The sequence below is a fragment of the Salmo salar genome, chromosome ssa04 (genome assembly GCF_905237065.1).
Source record: "Salmo salar chromosome ssa04, Ssal_v3.1, whole genome shotgun sequence".
In the NCBI taxonomy this organism is placed as follows: Eukaryota; Metazoa; Chordata; class Actinopteri; order Salmoniformes; family Salmonidae; genus Salmo; species Salmo salar.
Genome location: NC_059445.1, coordinates 44,186,456 through 44,206,015, shown reverse-complemented (window position 1 = coordinate 44,206,015; position 19,560 = coordinate 44,186,456). Strand labels below are relative to the sequence as shown.

At 43.8% G+C, this 19,560-nt stretch overlaps 1 protein-coding gene across 1 annotated transcript in view; it reads right to left on the bottom strand.

The window, feature by feature from the left end:
* LOC106603208 (fibroblast growth factor 11-like) overlaps positions 1-13,398 on the bottom strand; it is a 60,481-nt gene extending 47,083 nt beyond the window's left edge. The window contains exon 1 of the mRNA XM_014196562.2: positions 12,422-13,398. Coding sequence (XP_014052037.1) covers positions 12,422-12,614 — 193 coding nt within the window. The 5' untranslated portion in view covers positions 12,615-13,398. The remainder of the gene's footprint in view (positions 1-12,421) is intronic.
* Positions 13,399-19,560: the final 6,162 nt, after the last annotated feature.

Below are 19,560 nucleotides of genomic sequence, written 5' to 3'. Positions count from 1 at the left end.
AGCAAAAAAATCCTCAAAGATTATGGAACGGACCCAAATCTTTGCTGTTGCATAAGGCTGTAATGTGATGCATCTTGGGCATTCTCATTATCAAACTGTGGAATATAGGACATTATTCTCCCTCTGTTCCTAAACTAATCGGATAGGCTTACGCATGGATACTAGCATCCTGGTCCTTGGATGCTATTTGCTAAGAGGTATTTTAGGCATTGTGACGCAACAAGGGTTGTTCATGGACAAATTTGAAAATCCACGGAAATTGGTTGGACAATGATCTTTGCTCATTGTTTTGCCCAGCGACTGACAGACACAAGCTGGGTCTCGACTCTTTCCCTAGGTTTTATTCCATAATACAGTACACTCTGAAAATAGACACAAAGGTTATTTTTAAATCTTGTTTGTCATGGCTAAAGACATTTTTAAATCTCAAATAAAACACCAAGCTTAAAAACAGAATTGCATATGGTTTACTCGTGATAAAAGCACTTAATAATTGTAATTATAGCCTCCCGAGTGGTGCAGCGGTCTAAGACACTGCATCACAGTGCTAGAGGCATCACTACAGACCCGGGTACGATCCCAGGCTGTGTCGCAGCTAGCTGCGACCAGGAGACCCATGAGGCGGCACACAATTGTCCCAGCTTCGTCCGGGTTAGGGGAGGGTTTGGCCGGCCGGGATATCCTTGTCCCATTGCGCTCTAGCAACTCCTTGTGGCGGGCCGGGCGCATGCATGCTCACTTCGGACGCCAGTTGTATAGCGTTTCCTCCGACATATTGGTGTGGCTGGCTTCCAGGTTAAGTGAGCAGTGTGTCAAGAAGCTTAGCATCGTCGTGTTTTGGAGGACACATGGCTCTCGGCCTTCGCCTCTCCCGAGTCCATACCGGGAGCTGCAGCGATGGGACAAGACTGTAACTACCAATTGGGGAGATAAAGGGGTAAAAAAAAGAAAAACATTGTAATTATTGTACAGATGTGATGGCTATCAACACGGCTTATTCAATGTACAGTAGTTTGCCATTTAAATGTATTACTGTCAGATCTGACAGTGCTTATAGTGATGCTTTATTTTGTCAAAAGGGAAAAGAAGGGCTTAACGTGTAGAAATAAATACTTTTTCTATTGACCGTGGTCTCTTACCTCTCAACCTCATGGTATCCCTTCTCGCTCCCTTCTCTCTCTCTCTCTCTCTCGCTCCCTTCTCTTTCTCTCTCGCTCCCTTCTCTCTCTCGCTCCCTTCTCTCTCTTGCTCCCTTCTCTCTCTCTCTGACCCCTGTCGCTGTCAGTAAAGATCTGATGGGAGGCTACCTAACACCGCTCAGTCTGATCAGGTGTTGTCCAGTAAGCGACTTTAGGGCCCTCATCTCTTGTGGTCAGCTAAATGCTATCCTACGCTGGATCTCACCACATTCCCTGTTCTCCTGCTCGCCGATAGGGTCCCAGATTTGTGACCCGCAGCACTTTTCCAGAGTACAGTCGATTGGCCCTACTGATGCCTACTCATGCTTTACTACGGCCCACCTCTGCGCCAGAAGACATCTGGGACTATACTACACTTCCTGTCTGTCTGGCTGTCAACATGCACTAACTGCAGATCAAACATTCCTCTTTAGCTTTGGTTCATATTACTGTCTCATTCTCATCTTGCCAAGGTGTCATTGGCCAGGTTGTAGGTGTGTGTGAGCGTGAATATTCGTGTGTGTGTGTGTGTGTGTGTGTGTGTGTGTGTGTGTGTGTGTGTGTGTGTGTGTGTGTGTGTGTGTGTGTGTGTGTGTGTGTGTGTGTGTGTGTGTGTGTGAGCGAGTTAGACAGTGTGTGTGAGGGGAGAAGAGGGTCACTGCTCTATATCCCACCCTTTCCAGGTCAGATTCCTCCTTGAACAAACTAAGGGGGTAATTATTGATTAATCAGTATACTCTACATTAATGCGCTGGATGGATCGGAGAGGGGAGAATCACTGCAGATCACTAGCGGAGAGCTTTCATATAGCGGGCCAGCCAGGCGGCCATCTTAAGAAAGGCCAGGACAGGAAGAGGTGGAGGGAAGGTGGGAGCAGAGGCTGATGCTGCATTTTGCAACTATCACACTGTTGATAGTAATATGACATCTTTAACACTGTACACCTACCACCATTATAGGAAATGTGTATACTGCAAATATTACAGTTTAATGAGAGTAGTAAATACTTCAGAGTGGCTGCGGATCTGACTGAAACAAAACACAGGTATGCTACAGTTTAACACCATCTGCTCACTGTACATAATTCAAAGTAACATTGTACATAACTAAGAAGACCTAAATGCATATTCCTATGAAACTGAGATCAAATGCTTAGCATGAAGACGCTGCATGGATGTTTCACCGGTTAAACTTGGAAGAATTATCATTTCCGATTGGCAGGGAGAAATGTGAATGGAGGGTGACCACAAAAATATGTGTGTAAAGTAAAGGTAAATAAATACATGCGCAGAACATGATATGGGTCTTCCAGGGGGGCGGGGCGGGACAAGGCAGTTACCTACGGATCTGCAGCCTCGGCCTAAATATTTTTCCTGGTGGTATTGTAAAAAAGACAACTACTACCATGCCAATGCTGATGGCTTGATTGTAGAATGCACTTAAAATGGAGGAATGACGATGGATCACTTATATAACACTCTCTGCACACACCCTAAATGGAAGTCACAAACACTGGAACGAAGTGAGTACCCTAAAGTGCAGTGAACTCAACTATGAGACATTTAGTGGCCTGAAGCTGTGTTGTGCAAATATACAGTCATATGTGAGAGCATCGAAGCTTTCCTGTTGTTTTTCACTGTTGTTTATGATATCGCTCACAGTTGCAACACCAATGGGTATTACCATAACAAAGCTATGAGGCATGGCAGCAGTGCACTCTGTAGCCACTAGAAGAATGGGAATACAGCACGGTGCTATTTCAGGCCCGTGGAGAGGTTGTTATCATACATTATTCTGGGTCTTTCACACACAGAGACATAAACATGCACATAAACTCAAACACACATATACGGGAGGCAAGCACTCACACACACTCACAGACACACAGGCACACATACAGGTAACTGACAAAATAAAGGAAACACCAACATAAAGTGTCTTAACAGGGCGTTGGACCACCACGAGCCAGAACAGCTTCAATGCACCTTGGAACAGATTATACAAGTGTCTGGAACTCTATTGGAAGAACGCGATTCCATCATTTGGTGTTTTGTTGATGGTGGTGGAAAACACCGTCTCAGGCGCTGCTGCAGAATCTCCCATAAGTGTTCAATTGGGTTGAGATCTGGTGACCTGAGACGGCCAAGGCATATGGTTTACACAACAAGCTCACACAGTCTCACATCAGAATTAGATGTTCATCCATGTATCTCAAACATCAAATTTCTAAGTTGCTCCAAACGTCACATTTTGAAGTGCGTGGTTGCTGTATGGTTCCAAGGTTAAGTTTATGCATTAAAGCTGAATTCTTAAGGTTAGGGATTAACTATGAATGTGTCAAGTAAGGGTTAAGGTTTGGGCTAGGCTTAAAACAAAAAATATAAACAAAACAAACTTTATCGCTGGATTTTAACATACAACCTTTGGAACCAGAGGGAGATGCTTATGCCCAAGCAAAACTAAAGCCTACTTGAAGGTAAAAGTGATCACTGTTGCCCATAGGGATCTGTTTCCACGTCATCTCCTGACATCCCTCAGACATGGATGGACATCGAATACCGACTTGTATCACGGGTGACCTGCCTGGGTTTACATTGTTTTCATGCTCATCAAACCATTCAGTGACCACTCGTGCCCCGTGGATTGGGGAATTGTCTTCCTATGGGGGCATAGCCATGGTAGCCCAAAAATGTGCCAAAATAATGACCTGCCCAGCATATTGATACGTAAGCCTAAGCATAATGCGATGTTGGGTGCTTAATTAACCTCAGCTGTGTGGAAGTAGCTGCCTTCATTATACTTTGTATCCTTATTTACTCGTTTCCATTATTTTACTTGTACATACATTAACACGCACGCACGCACACACACACACACACACGCACACACACACACACACACACACACACACACACACACACACACACACACACACACACACACACACACACACACACACACACACACACACACACACACACACACACAAACACACACACACACACACACACTCACATGTAAATAGAGATCTATAAACACTAACAAAGACACACAAAAAATGTATGTCACACAAAGAGCTTATAGCTGAAACAGCAGATCGTTTTCTTTAGCACTTTGGTGCAATTTACGCAGATGCAGCATGTGCTACATTTTCACAACTCTAAGCACAAATATCAAAACAGATCCCCAGAATCTGTTTGTTGTTTTTATTTCACCATTTATTTAACCAGGTAGGCCAGTTGAGAACAAGTTCTCATTTACAACTGCAACCTGGCCAAGATGAAGCAAAGCAGTGCGACACAAACAACAACACAGTTGAGTTACACATGGAATAAACAAACGTACAGTCAATAACACAATAGAAAGAAATCTATATACAGTGTGTGCAAATGAGGTAAGATTAGGGAGGTAAGGCAATAAATAGGCTGTAGTGGTAATTACAATTTAGCAATTAAACACTAGAGTGATAGGTGTGGCAGAAGATGAATGTGCAAGTAGAGATACTGGGGTGCAAAGGAGCAAAAAAAATAACAATATGGGGATGAGGTAGTTGTATGGGCTATTTACAGATGGGCTATGTACAGGCGCAGTGATCTGTGAGCTGCTCTGACAGCTGATGCTTAAAGTTAGTGAGGGAGATATGAGTCTTCAGCTTCAGTGATTTTTGCAATTCGTTCCAGTCACTGGCAGCAGAGAACTGGAAGGAAAGGCGGCCGAAGGAGGAAGTGGCTTTGGGGGTGACCAGTGAAATATACCTGCTGGAGCGCGTGCTACGGGTGGGTGCTGCTATGGTGACCAGTGAGCTGAGATAAGGCGGGGCTTTACCTAGCAAAGATTTATAGATGACCTGGAGCCAGTGGGTTTGGCGACGAATTTGAAGCGAGGGCCAGCCAACGAGAGCATACAGGTCGCAGTGGTGGGTAGTATATGGGGCATTGGTGACAAAACTGATGGCACTGTGATAGACTGCATTCAATTTGCTGAGTAGAGTGTTGGAGGCTATTTTGTAAATGACATCGCCGAAGTCAAGGATCGGTGGGATAGTCAGTTTTACGAGGTTATGTTTGGCAGCATGAGTGAAGGATGCTTTGTTGCGAAATAGGAAGGATTTAATTTGGGATTGGAGATGCTTCATGTGAGTCTGGAATGAGAGTTTACAGTCTAACCAGACACCTAGGTATTTGTAGTTGTCCACATATTCTAAGTCAGAACCGTGTGGCACCCCGATAGAGACTGCCAGAGGTCCAGACAACAGGCCCTCCGATTTGACACACTGAACTCTGTCTGAGAATTAGTTGGTGAACCAGGCGAGGCAGTCATTTGAGAAACCAAGGCTGTTGAGTCTGCTGATAAGAATGTGGTGATTGACAGAGTCGAAAGCCTTGGCCAGGTCGATGAATACAGTTGCACAGTATTGTCTCTTATCGATGGCGGTTATGATATCGTTTAGGACCTTGAGCGTGGCTGAGGTGCACCCATGACCAGCTCGGAAACCAGATTGCATAGCGGAGAAGGTACGGTGGGATTCGAAATGGTCGGTGATCTGTTTGTTAACTTGGCTTTCGAAGACATTAGAAAGGCAGGGTAGGATAGATATAGGTCTGTAGCAGTTTGGGTCTAGAGTGTCTCCCCCTTGAAGAGGGGGATGACGGCTGCAGCTTTCCAATCTTTGGGGATCTCAGACGATACGAAAGAGAGGTTGAACAGGCTAGTAATAGGGGTTGCAACAATTGCGGCGGATAATTTTAGAAAGAGAGGGTCCAGATTGTCTAGCCCAGCTGATTTGTAGGGGTCCAGATTTTGCAGCTCTTTCAGAACAACAGCTATCTGGATTTGGGTGAAGGAGAAATGGGGGAGGCTTGGGCAAGTTGCTGTGGGAGGTGCAGGGCTGTTGACCGAGGAAGGGGTAGCCAGGTGGAAAGCATGGCCAGCCGTAGAAAAATGCTTATTGAAATTCTCAATTATCGTGGATTTATTGGTGGTGGCAGTGTTTCCTTGCCTCAGTTCAGTGGGCAGCTGGGAGGAGGTGCTCTTATTCTTGTATTTGTGCTTAGAGTTTCACAACTCTAAGCACAAATATCAAAACAGATCATCAGAATGTTTCACAACTCTAAGCACAAATATCAAAACAGATCATCAGAATGTTTCACAACTCTAAGCACAAATATCAAAACAGATCATCAGAATGTTTCACAACTCTAAGCACAAATATCAAAAAAGATCATCAGAATGTTTCACAACTCTAAGCACAAATATCAACACAGATCATCAGAATGTTTCACAACTCTAAGCACAAATATCAAAACAGATCATCAGAATGTTTCACAACTCTAAGCACAAATATCAAAACAGATCATCAGAATGTTTCACAACTCTAAGCACAAATATCAAAAAAGATCATCAGAATGTTTCACAACTCTAAGCACAAATATCAAAACAGATCATCAGAATGTTTCACAACTCTAAGCACAAATATCAAAACAGATCATCAGAATGTTTCACAACTCTAAGCACAAATATCAAAACAGATCATCAGAATGTTTCACAACTCTAAGCACAAATATCAAAACAGATCATCAGAATGTTTCACAACTCTAAGCACAAATATCAAAACAGATCATCAGAATGTTTCACAACTCTAAGCACAAATATCAAAACAGATCATCAGAATGTTTCACAACTCTAAGCACAAATATCAAAACAGATCATCGAAGCACATTTTCAGTTGACTGATTACAACAAACTAATTCACAAAGTCACTTGTTCACTGCACCAAATTACTCCTCACTGGGCACATACGTCAGTTCAACGTCTTGTTTTGATTTACATTTGGTTGAGTTGTCTAACTAATGTGAATTCAATGTGAAACCAATAAAAAAAATCACAATGTCATTGGATTTACGCAAAAAAAAAAAAGAAATACCCTTACGTATCCATTTTTTACATTGATTCAACGTCGTCACATACAACTTTTTTTTGGAGGGGGGGTGAAATTACGTGGAAACAACGTTGATTTAACCAGTTTTTGCCCAGTGGTTCTTTCCATTTGGATACATATTTAATCTGAGTATCTGCTTTTCAAAAAGCAATATTCACTTTACTTTTGATATGATTTTGTGGTCATTTGTTAACAATAAAATGAACTATCACTTAATCTAACTGCTCAAAACTACTAAACTAAAATGATATAGTCCCTAGTTAACGGATATAGTTTGATAAGTGCTGAACACTGTACATTTATATCTTTTTACCTCATAAATGTTTCAATTTGAGTCAATTTATCTTGGAAGGTAAAACCAAATTACAGTTGAAGTCGGAAGTTGACATACAATTAGGTTGGAGTCATTAAAACTTGTTTTTCAACCACTCCACAAATTTCTTGTTAACAAACTATAGTTTTGGCAAGTCGGTTAGGACATCTACTTTGTGCATGACACAAGTAATTTTTCCAACAATTGTTTACAGACAGATTATTTCACTTATAATTCACTGTATCACAATTCCAGTGGGTCAGAAGTTTACATACACTAAGTTGACTGTGCCTTTAAACAGCTTGGGAAATTCCAGAAAATGATGTCATGGCTTTAGAAGCTTCTGATAGGCTAATTGACATCATTTGAGTCAATTGGAGGTGTACCTGTGGATGTATTTCAAGACCTACCTTCAAACTCAGTGCCTCTTTGCTTGACATCATGGGAAAATCAAAAGATATCAGCTAAGACCTCAGAAAAAAAATTGTGGCCCTCCACAAGTCTGGATCATCCATGGGAGCAATTCCCAAACGCTTGAAGGTACCACGTTCATCTGTACAAACAATAGTACGCAAGTATAAACACCATGGGACCACACAGCCGTCATACCGCTCAGGAAGGAGACGTGTTCTGTCTCCTAGAGATGAACGTACTTTGGTGCGAAAAGTGCAAATCAGTCCCAGAACAACAGCAAAGGATCTTGTGAAGATGCTGGAGGAAACAGGTACAAAATATCTATATGCACAGTAAAACGAGTCCTATATCGACATAGCCTGAAAGGCCGCTCAGCAAGGAAGAAGCCACTGCTCCAAAACCGCCATAAAAAAGCCAGACTACGGTTTGCAACTGCACATGGGGACAAAGATTGTACTTTTTGGAGAAATGTCCTCTGGTCTGATGAAACAAAAATAGAATTGTTTGGTCATAATGACCATCGTTATGTTTGGAGGAAAAATGGCAAGGCTTGAAAGCCGAAGAACACCATCCCAACCGTGAAGCACGGGGGTGGCAGCATCATGTTGTGGGGCAGCATCATGTTCCACTTACTATCTGAATTTTGTGGATATATTGAAAAAACATCTCAAGACATCAGTCAGGAAGTTAAAGCTTGGTCGCAAATGGGTCTTCCAAATGGACAATGACCCCAAGCATGCTTCCAAAGTTGTAGCAAAATGGCTTAAGGACAACAAAGTCAAGGTATTGGAGTGGCCATCACAAAGCCCTGACCTCAATCCATTTGTGGGCAGAACTGAAAAAGCTTGAGTGAGCAAGGAGGCCTACAAACCTGACTCAGTTGCACCAGCTTTGGGGAATGGCCTCTACAAGGTGTTGAAAGCTTTCCACAGGGATGCTGGCCCATGTTGACTCCAATGAGTTCCACAGTTGTGTCAAGTTGGCTGGATGTCCTTTGGGTGGTGGACCATTCTTGATACACACGGGAAACTGTTGAGCTTGAAAAACCCAGCAGCGCTGCAGTTGTTGACACACTCAAACCGGAGATCCTTGCACCTACTACCATACCCGTTCAAAGGCCCTTAAATCTTTTGTCTTTCCCATGTCGTCTGAGATCCACAAAGACTGGAAAGCTTCCGCGGTCATCCATCCTCTTCAAAGGGGCAGACACTCTAGACCCAAACTGCTACAGACCTATATCTATACTACCCTGCCTTTCTAAGGTCTTCGAAAGCCAAGTTAACAAACAGATCACCGACCATTTCAAATCCCACCGTACCTTCTCTGCTATGCAATCTGGTTTCCGAGCTGGTCATGGGTGCACCTCAGCCATGCTCAAGGTCCTAAATGATATCATAACCACTATCGATAAGAGACAATACTGTGCAGCTGTATTCATCGACCTGGCCAAGGCTTTCGACTCTGTCAATCACCACATTCTTATCGGCAGACTCAACAGCCTTGGTTTCTCAAATGACTGCCTCGACTGGTTCACCAACTACTTCTCAGACAGAGTTCAGTGGGTCAAATCAGAGGGCCTGTTGTCCGGACCTCTGTCAGTCTCTATGGGGGTGCTACAGGGTTTAATTCTCGGGCCGACTCTTTTCTCTGTATTTTTCAATAATGTCGCTCTTGCTGCTGGTGATTCTCTGATCCACCTCTATGCAGACGACACCATTCTGTATACTTCTGGCCCTTCTTTGGACACTGTCTTAACTAACCTCCAGGTGAGCTTCAATGCCATACAACTCTCCTTCCGTGGCCTCCAACTGCTCTTAAATGCAAGTAAAACTAAATGCATGCTCTTCAACCGATCGCTGCCCACACCTGCCCGCTTGTCCAGCATCACTACTCTGGACAGTTCTGACTTAGAATATGTGGACAACTACAAATACCTAGGTGTCTGGTTAGACTGTAACTCTCCTTCCAGACTCACATTAAGCATCTCCAATCCAAAATTAAATCTGGAATCGGCTTCTTATTTCGCAACAAAGCATCCTTCACTCATGCTGCCAAACATACCCTCGTTAAACTGACTATCCTACCGATCCTTGAGTTCGGCGATGTCATTTACAAAATAGCCTCCAACACTCTTTAAGCAAATTGGATGCAGTCTATCACAGTGCCATCCGTTTTGTCATCAAAGCCCCATATATACTACCCACCACTGCGACCTGTATGCTCTCGTTGGCTGGCCCTCGCTTCATATTTGTCACCAAACCCACTGGCTCCAGGTCATCTATAAGTCTTTGCTAGGTAAAGCCCCGCCTTATCTCAGCTCACTACTCACCATAGCAGCACCCACATGTAGCATGCGCTCCAGCAGGTATATTACACTGGTCACCCCCAAAGCCAATTCCTCCTTCGGCCGCCTTTCCTTCCAGTTCTCTGCAGCCAATGACTGGAACGAACTGCAAAAATCCCTGAAGCTGGAGACTCATATCTCCCTCACTAGCTTTAAGCACCAGCTGTCAGAGCAGCTCACAGATCACTGCGCCTGTACATAGCCCATCTGTAAATAGCCCATCCAACTACCTCATCCTCATACTGTTATTTATTTTATTTATTTTGCTCCTTTGCACCCCAGTATCTCTACTTGCACACTCATCTTCTGCACATCTATCACGTCAGTGTTTAATTGCTATATTGTAATTATTTCGCCACTACAGCCTATTTATTCCTTATCTTACCTCATTTGCACACACTGTATGTAGACTTTTTCTATTGTATTATTGACTGTATGTTTGTTTATTCCATATGTAACTCTATGTTTTTGTTTGTGTCGCACTGCTTTCCTTTATCTTGGCCAGGCCACGTTGTAAATGAGAACTTGTTCTCATCTGGCCTACCTGGTTAAATAAAGGTGAAATAAAATGTTTCAATAGAAAAATTCACCCTCTGAATGGGACACATACACAATCCATGTCTCAATTGTCTCAAGGCTTTAAAATACTTTTTAACCTGTCTCCTCCCCTTCATCTACACTGATTGAAGTGGATTTAAAAGGTGACATCAATAAGGGATCATAGCTTTCACCTGGATTCACATGGTCAGTCTATGTCATGGAAAGAGCAGGTGTTCCTAATGATTTGTACACGCTGTGTATTCCACTTACTATCTGAATGTCATTTATGCATTGTAAGCTGATGAATTTCAAGCAGAGAGAGACAGGCGATACTGTATCAGTTGACAAGTCATGTAAGAAAAGGTACAGTGTTGCATTGGGTAGATAAATTGCATATTAAGTTATAGTCAAAAACTGCATGGAAAATTACATTTACCATTTACTATTCTTTCCATTCAGTACCTAAACCGTCTTGTATTTTTTGCTATTGGATAAATGGTAGTTAAAATGACCCTCTCTGACTTGTCCTTACTGTGTCCATGAAGCAGCATCTCTTGACTCTGCAACACTATTCAGCAACATTTTGAAAACACCATTATAACGTAGCAGACATTTTAGCCTTTGTAGAAAAGTGGTGATTCTCCAAACAGGGATGATCTGGGGTTATAATAAAATATTAGTGTAGTATGAAATGCATTATGGGTTATATACTCAATATGGCGGCTGCTATGATCCTTTATGTTCAACTCTTCACTATCCAGAAGCACAGAAGAATTCACAGAAAGCAGCCATTTTCATTAATCAGGCGGCTCATGTGGTCTACATTTTCATGGCCACCCAATGGACATTGAAGAGAACAATGTTGTGATCATTGTATTTTTTTGCATGTGGCAAGGTTACATAGATCAGAACACAGGTTAGATTGCTCTCAATCTGAAATGTATTAATCAGCTCTGGAGTGGGGGTGGAAAGGTCGAAGGGTCTTTCACATAACTGAATTTTAACCGGAGGTGTCATTACAGTGCACATTATCAACACACACACACTTAGACAGAAATAAGTGGCTCTAATTACCTCCCCAAAGGCAGTTCTAAAAGGTGCACCGAACTAAGACTAGTGTATGCATGTGAGATGTGGGTTTTCTCTTTGTAGTCTACTGCATCACGTGGTCCCTCCAGTATGGACAGAGTAATAACCCACTCCACATGACATACCCACTATGCAACTAGCCACTACCCAGGATGGGAACAGCTGTGTGGATTTGGGGAAGGCTGACTGTACACTATATAATCCAGCAGTGTGACGGAGACTCCTGCTCACCACTGCTGATTTGGCTCTGTTGTCTCTCTGTGACTAGGGCATACCCACTACAACCAGCGGCATCTAATATGGCGTTCCTTTTCATTGTGACATGGTTTGACCCAAACGAACACATGGGATAGAATCTAATTCTCTAATCATTCATTCATTCAAAAAAAGACAAATAATTCCAACATGAACATCCCCACATTCTGTTTGTTATGAATTAGGCAAAAAAAATCGAACCCCCAAAATGTTCACCCCAAAAAACTACAGACAGGCTCAAAAGCATATCTTGTGTTTACCTGTGACCACCATTCCACCAACCAATCAGTGACTTGGCAGAGAGGAAGGGGAGGAGATGGAGGAGGAGGAAGAAGAGAGCGATGACTCACCCGGTCTCTTTTCGTTTCGACCTTTTCGACCCCCACATAGCCTTACTTTAGAGATAAGGACTAAGATCTGTTTCTGGCACAGAGACTTGTTGCTCTTGGGACAGGGCTTCCTTTTGTTGGCTACAGGTCGGTTTTGTCCGTCGTCCTTGACCGCCCGTTTCTGTCTGATGAGAGAGCTGGCGAGAGCTGCCATCTTCCCCCCCTCTCACCTTTGGGAGGGGGGTGTCTTCCTACCCAACAACCCCTCTCCTGGTGGGGCTGTCTCTGTCCTCAAGCAGCAGAGAGAGATGGGAAGGTCCAGGGAGAGCCCCAGAGGGGGAGAGGGGTTCTACGCGGTGTTACAGATATGGGGGTTAGGTTCAGAGCCCCCTGGAAAAGGAAATAGCTGGAGAAGGTGAAAGTTCAAGTGCAGTCAAACATCCAACGTTGACCCTCCAGTGTGATGATAAATAAACACACCAACACTAAAACAAACAGCCAAAACAAAGACCAGTAAGGTCACATCATCAGTCAAAATAAAGAAGGGTGATTGAGGTTAGAATGTCTGTTCGATAAAAAAACCATGTCAAGACATCTCCATTTCTTACATTTTTAACCCCACCCATCTTGTCCCTCACGACCAAATCACCAGACAACGAAGTTCAAAATATTGCAAAATCACTAGCCTATCCTGTAAGTATACAATCCCCCAAAAAGAGACAGAGCTCTTTTCTCTGTCATATAAAAATTACACTTCTTCCAATGAAGAGTGAAATCATTTTGAAGCTTAAACAGCATAAAAAATATACAGGCAGTCACCATGTAGTTTCTGGATGCCCAACTTTGCCTGCCGAGGAAAAGCAGGCGTCAGGAATAATGAGCGGAGAAACGGCGCGGTAATCCAGCAGACTTAGATCCAGTGGCAGCATACAGGCGGGACGGTGACGGACTCACAAGAATGAAGCCGGGAACGGAACAGAGGGATGGACAGAGAGAGATTTCTCTTCCGCCTCTTCTGGCATACTCTCTCTCCACACAGCCCTCACCTAACCCCCCCCCCTCCCTCCCTCCACCCACCCAAAGCCAGCAAGTTAGTGTGAGAGTGTGTGTGTGTGTGTGTGTGTGTGTGTGTGTGTGTGTGTGTGTGTGTGTGTGTGTGTGTGTGTGTGTGTGTGTGTGTGTGTGTGTGCGCGTGTGTGTGTGTTTGTGTGTGAATTTCAGCAGCCACCATCAGTAGAGGTGACATTCATGAGAGAGAGAGAGAACGAGAGAGAGAGAGGGGGAGAGAGAGATAGTGGAAAAGAGAGAGAGAGGGGGAGGGAGAGAGCGGCTGTGATGGGAGAGAATGAGATCGACTGGGAATGAGAGGAAGAGGAGAGAAAGAGAGAAGCAGAGAGAGGCTGAGGAGAGAGAAACCATGCAGCCACCTCTCTCCTCAGAGTTAACGCTCTTAGAAGAGATACAATTTCTCTGTCGCGCTGCCTCCCCATCCATCTGACTGTCCGTCAGAGGTGGAGAGCGAGAAAGAGAGAGAATGTGTGTGTGTGCGTGTGGAAGAGAACGAGTGCTTAAGGTGCATGCATAAACACACATAACACTTTTGGGTACATCTCTGCATACGGTATGTGTTTCTGTTTGGCGTGTATGCTCTCTGTCATTCACCATCTTCGTTACACTAGTATGTCATGCTGACTCTCTCTGGAGACTCTGCTGCATGTCTCCCTCCCTTTTCCCCTCCTCTCTTTCCTCAAACTCCTCATATGAAATGGAGGGTAGAAAAAGCAGGTTTGCTTACAGAGACGGTCATTGAGTGTCTGTCAAGGAAGGCTGCTGGCTTACGCTAACCGTGACAGATACACGACCAGGGACAGATTGAGTTAGACAGCCTCCCCCCTTCCCTCCCGCCACAACACCCACCACAGAACACCACCGGCCCTGGCTCTCCAAGCTCAGTCTATCGCATACACTCATCCAGTCGCATACGCACACACACACACACACACACACACCACACACATCAGCACACACATTGACACTCACACTTACACACAGAAAAACATAGAGTGCATTCGGAAAGTATTCAGACATTCTTGACATTTTCCACATTTTGTTACGTTACAGCCTTACTCTAAAATTGATTGAATTGTTTTTTCCCCTTCATCAATCTACAGACAATACCCCATAATAATAAAGCAAAAACAGGTTTTTAGAAATGTTTACAAAAAATGTATTAACTGAAATATCACATTTACGTAAGTATTCAGACCCTTTACTCAGTACTTTGTTGAAGCACCTTTGGCAGCGATTACAGCCTTGAGTCTTATTGGGTATGATGACACTACAAGCTTGGCACACCTGTTTTTGGGCAGTTTCTCCCATTCGTCTCTGCAGATCCTGTCAAGCTCTTTCAGGTTGGATGGAGAGCATCGCTGCACACCTATTTTCAGGTCTCTCCAGAGATGTTCGATCAGGTTCAAGTTCGGGCTCTGGCTGGGCCACACAAGGACATTCAGAAACTTATCCCGAAGCCACTCTTGTGTTGTCTTGGCTTAGGGTCATTGTCCAGTTGGAAGGTGAACCTTCGCACCAGTCTGAGGTACTCAGCGCACTGGAGCAGGTTTTCATCAAGGATCTCTCTGTACTTTGCTCCGTTCATCTTTGCCTCGATCCTGACTAGTCTCCCAGTCCCTGCCGCTGAAAAACCTCCCCACTGCATGATGCTGTCACCACCATGCTTCACCTTAGGGATGGTTACAGCTTTCCTCCATATGTGACGCGTGGCATTCAGGCCAAAGAGTTCAATCTTGGTTTCATCAGACCAGAGAATCTTGTTTCTCATGGTCTGAGAGTCCTTTAGGTGCTTTTAAGCAAACTCCAAGCGGGCTATCATGTGTCTTTTACTGAGGAGTGGCTTCCGTCTGGCCATTGTACCATAAAGGCCTGATTGGTGGAGTGCTGCAGAGATGGTTGTCCTTCAGGAAGGTTCACCGATCTCCACAGACAAACTCTGGAGCTCTGTCAGAGTGACCATCGGGTTCTTGGTCAAGGTCCATCTCCCCCAATTGCTCAGTCCACTGTGTTCTTGTGGACCTTCAATGCTGCAGACATTTTTTGGGACCCTTCCCCAGATCTGTGCCTCACCACAACCCAGTCTCGGAGCTTTACAGATAATTTCTTCGACCTCATGGCTTGGTTTTTGTTCTGACATTCACTGTCAACTGTGTGACCTTATATAGACAGGTGTGTGCCTTTCCAAATCATGTCCATCAAATGAATTTAGCACAGGTGCACTCCAATCAATTTCTATAAACATCTCAAGGATGAGCAATGGAAACAGGATGCACCGAGCTCAATATGCACCGAGTCTCATAGCAAAGGGTTTGAATACTTTATTATTATTATTATTTTTTATACATTTGCAACAATTTCCAAAAAACTGTTTTTACTTTGTCATTATGGGGTATTGTGTATAGATTGATAAATAAAACAAATAATTGTATCAATTTTAGAATATGGCTGTAACGTAAGAAAATGTGGGAAAAGGGAAGGAGTCTGAATACTTTACAAATGCACAGTATGAACAGTTCCTGGGTAAACCCTTCCTGGAGAAATTGCCTAGTTGGACATTAACATTGAACATATAAATGCTGTATTTACAGTTAAGAGGCTCATGACGGGCCAGCTCCCACCTGTCATGTTATCCTATTTGTCATTGTTGTTTACCCTGCATCGTTAGCAAAACTGTTATTGAGCATAAAATCACCCACAGTAATTAACTCGTCCCGTCCCTCACACCCCAATAAAGCCTATCAATCACTTCCATTTTATTTGGCATGGCACCTCTTTACAAGGCAATCACCATGGAAACCAGCAGTGGAAGCAAGTTGAAAATGCAAGGTCGATTTACATTACGCCTCCTCGATTGGGAGCAAGGTCAACACTGATTGACAGGTGACAGTAGACGTCTGGTCTCCACGGGGAGGAGGAGGAGGAGGGCGGAGGGAGCGGGGGTGGCGTGGGGTAATACACTTACCATTGACAAGGAAACAGGAAATATGTTTTCCTTCCATCTGATCCTTCCTCTGTCTGTCTGTTTGCATGCACCACTATACAGAGCACACACAGACAGACACACGGACAGATGGACACACAGGCCATAAGACGAGCAGAGTGGAGAGAAGAGACCAGAGTCAATCTCCTAATGGAGAAGACATTACACACATTGCCAATACTTTTACAACTCCTTCATCTCTCCACATCAGAAGTCTAATAATAGTACTCTAACACCTAATTAACACTAAGTGAGTGTTTAGTAGATGTAAGGTTGGGGTCAAGGTTAGCAAATGTTGGGAGCTTTCATTCATTTCTGATTAACATTATCAATGTGATTGAAAAGAAAACGTCATATTTGTTTGTTGAATTCAAAAACACTTGTCACTTGTGATGTATTGAAATAGATGGAATAGATGAAATTGAAGAGATGGAGAGGAAGGTGGATGAATATTTGTCTTTTTAGATTACTTTGTGTTTTTAATGTAGTTGCAGGGACTTTGTGTTTCTCAGTCTGTCTCTGTGGCTCTCATCATAGAGGACGGCTTAAGTGCGACCTTGATCTGCTTTTCCAAAGCTACTGCACTCCACAGAGGACCCCCAGACTTGCCTGACAAATGTGGGAATCCCTTCCCTGAGTTCCCCTTCATTGTGGGGGTGGAGGGGACACAGGCGCACGCACACACACAGGCACGTCCAAACAGTTGGCCCAGTTCTGTCTCTCTGTCACCCCCTCTCTTTATCTCTCTCCCTCTACCACTGCTCCACACAGATGACAGGAGGTATCCTTCAGTAATCCCCCCCACCATTATGTAACCATGTGGAATACCAGCCTCTCTTTTTGGTTGCAGAGAGGATATTTCTAATGTCCATGACCTCCCGGTCAGCTCCTCATTAGCAGTGAGCTGCAGATATCATTTCCATTCTCTGGTATTTATTCAGACCGCCTGGTAATTATGTTTGAGGCCTGAGTGCCGCTCTGCATTATGTGTGTTTGTGTGTGTGTGTGTGTGTGTGTGTGTGTGTGTGTGTGTGTGTGTGTGTGTGTGTGTGTGTGTGTGTGTGTGTGTGTGTGTGTGTGTGTGTGTGTGTGTGTGTGTGTGTGTGTGTGTGTGTGTGTGCAGGCATGCGTGCATGCGTTAAAGTAGAGGGGTCTGAGTTAGTGAGGCTTGCAGGCGGGCAAACAGCTGAGGGGCTGTGGGGCCATAGTTTGCGTGTGTGTGCATTCATCCGTATGTAACATTAGTGCCCAGTAACCAAATGTTTAGAATATTAAGTCATGTCCATCAGAGTAATCATCAGGTTGTGGTTATTGAGTTTATAACATCAATGTCACATTTTCAAACAGACCAAATGGCAGTCACTCAGATCCATAAACATTTCCATTACTGTTGTATCAAACATTAGGTAAAGATCCATGTCATATAGCAGGGAATGTTGCATTGGAATTGTCATCTGGTTCAGCTACCCCATTCTGTGAACGTCAGGGGATTTGTATCAAAAGCCATTTAGACTTCAAGGAAATTTGAGACAGCGATGTTTTGACTTCACTCCTGCCATCCAGCACTCTCTCTTTAGATGGTCTCCTCAAGTTCCTTCCCTCATTTCCCCAGGAAAGAATGTTAAAACAAATATGAAAGCTAGATTAATATGACCCTTAATCTGATGGATTAGGAGAGGAGTTAGGATAGTATTGGGCACACAATGACTCGTGTGATTTCAGAATTAATCTACCGAGAACAGCTTCTCATCCTCCCAAAACCTCTGAGTACATTTTTTACATTTAACTAGGCAAGTCAGTTAAGAACAAATTCTTATTTACAATGACGGCCTAGGAACAGTGGGTTAACTGCCTTGTTCAGGGGCAGAACAATTTTGACCTTATCAGCTCGGGGATTCGATCTAGCAACCTTTCAGTTACTGGCCCAATGCTCTAACGACTAGGCAACCTGCCGCCCCACAAATACAGACAGAGACAGGAACGAAAAGGGGCGCTGAGGACAGAGGTGTGTGTGTGTGTGTGTGTGTGTGTGTGTGTGTGTGTGTGTGTGTGTGTGTGTGTGTGTGTGTGTGTGTGTGTGTGTGTGTGTGTGTGTGTGTGTGTGTGTGTGTGTGTGTGTGTGTGTGGGTGGGTGGGTGGGTGTGTTTATGCATGTGTCGGTTTGTGAGAGTGCGCCTGTGCGTTTGTTTGTCTCTTTTAAAGAGAGGAGGAGGGGATAGAAAAGAAGAGGTGGCGAGAAGTAGATGTAACTCAGATATCCCAGGAGTCTCGGGGCCATAAAGATCACAGTAATATATCTGAAAGACATGCAGAGATAGGGACATACCACTGTACAGCAGAGCGCCTGACTACATTTACTGGCCTGAGAGGAATGGAGTGGAAAGAAAAAGAGGCTATAAAACAGATAGGTGGAGAAAGGTTTGTGGGCTCTATATTGAATGATGTTATTTCATGTGAATTGAATAACTTTTTTGTGAATGTGGTTTCCTCTCTGTCAAAGACAATTGAGAAAACTGATGGAAATCCTTTGGATTACGTTAAGGAACATTTCCCGTCTCCACTTCAGTTTGATCCTCCTGGTGTAATGGAGGTGATGGAAGTAATTGGTAACTTAAAGATATTAGCAGCAGGCCATGATGAGATTGGTGCCTATTTGGTGATTTCAATGTCTCCTCGATTACTGAGCCTCTTGGACACACCTACTCATCCAAGGGTTTTTCTTTATTTTGACTATTTTCTACATTGTAGAATAATAATGAAGACATCAAAACTATGAAATAACACATATGGAATCATGGAGTAACCAAAACAAGTGTTAAACAAATCAAAATGTATTTTATATTTAGATTCTTCAAAGTAGCCACCCTTTGCCTTGATGACAGCTTTGCACACTCTTGGCATTCTCTCAACCAGCTTTACCTGGAATGCTTTTCCAACAGTTGTGAAGGAGTTCTCACATAGGCTGAGCACTTGTTGGCTGCTTTTCCTTGGGTTGAGGTCGGGTGATTGTGGAGGCCAGGTCATCTGATGCAGCACTCCATCACTCTCCTTCTTAGTCATATTGCCCTTAAACAGCCTGGAGGTGTTGAAAAACAAATGATAGTCCCAC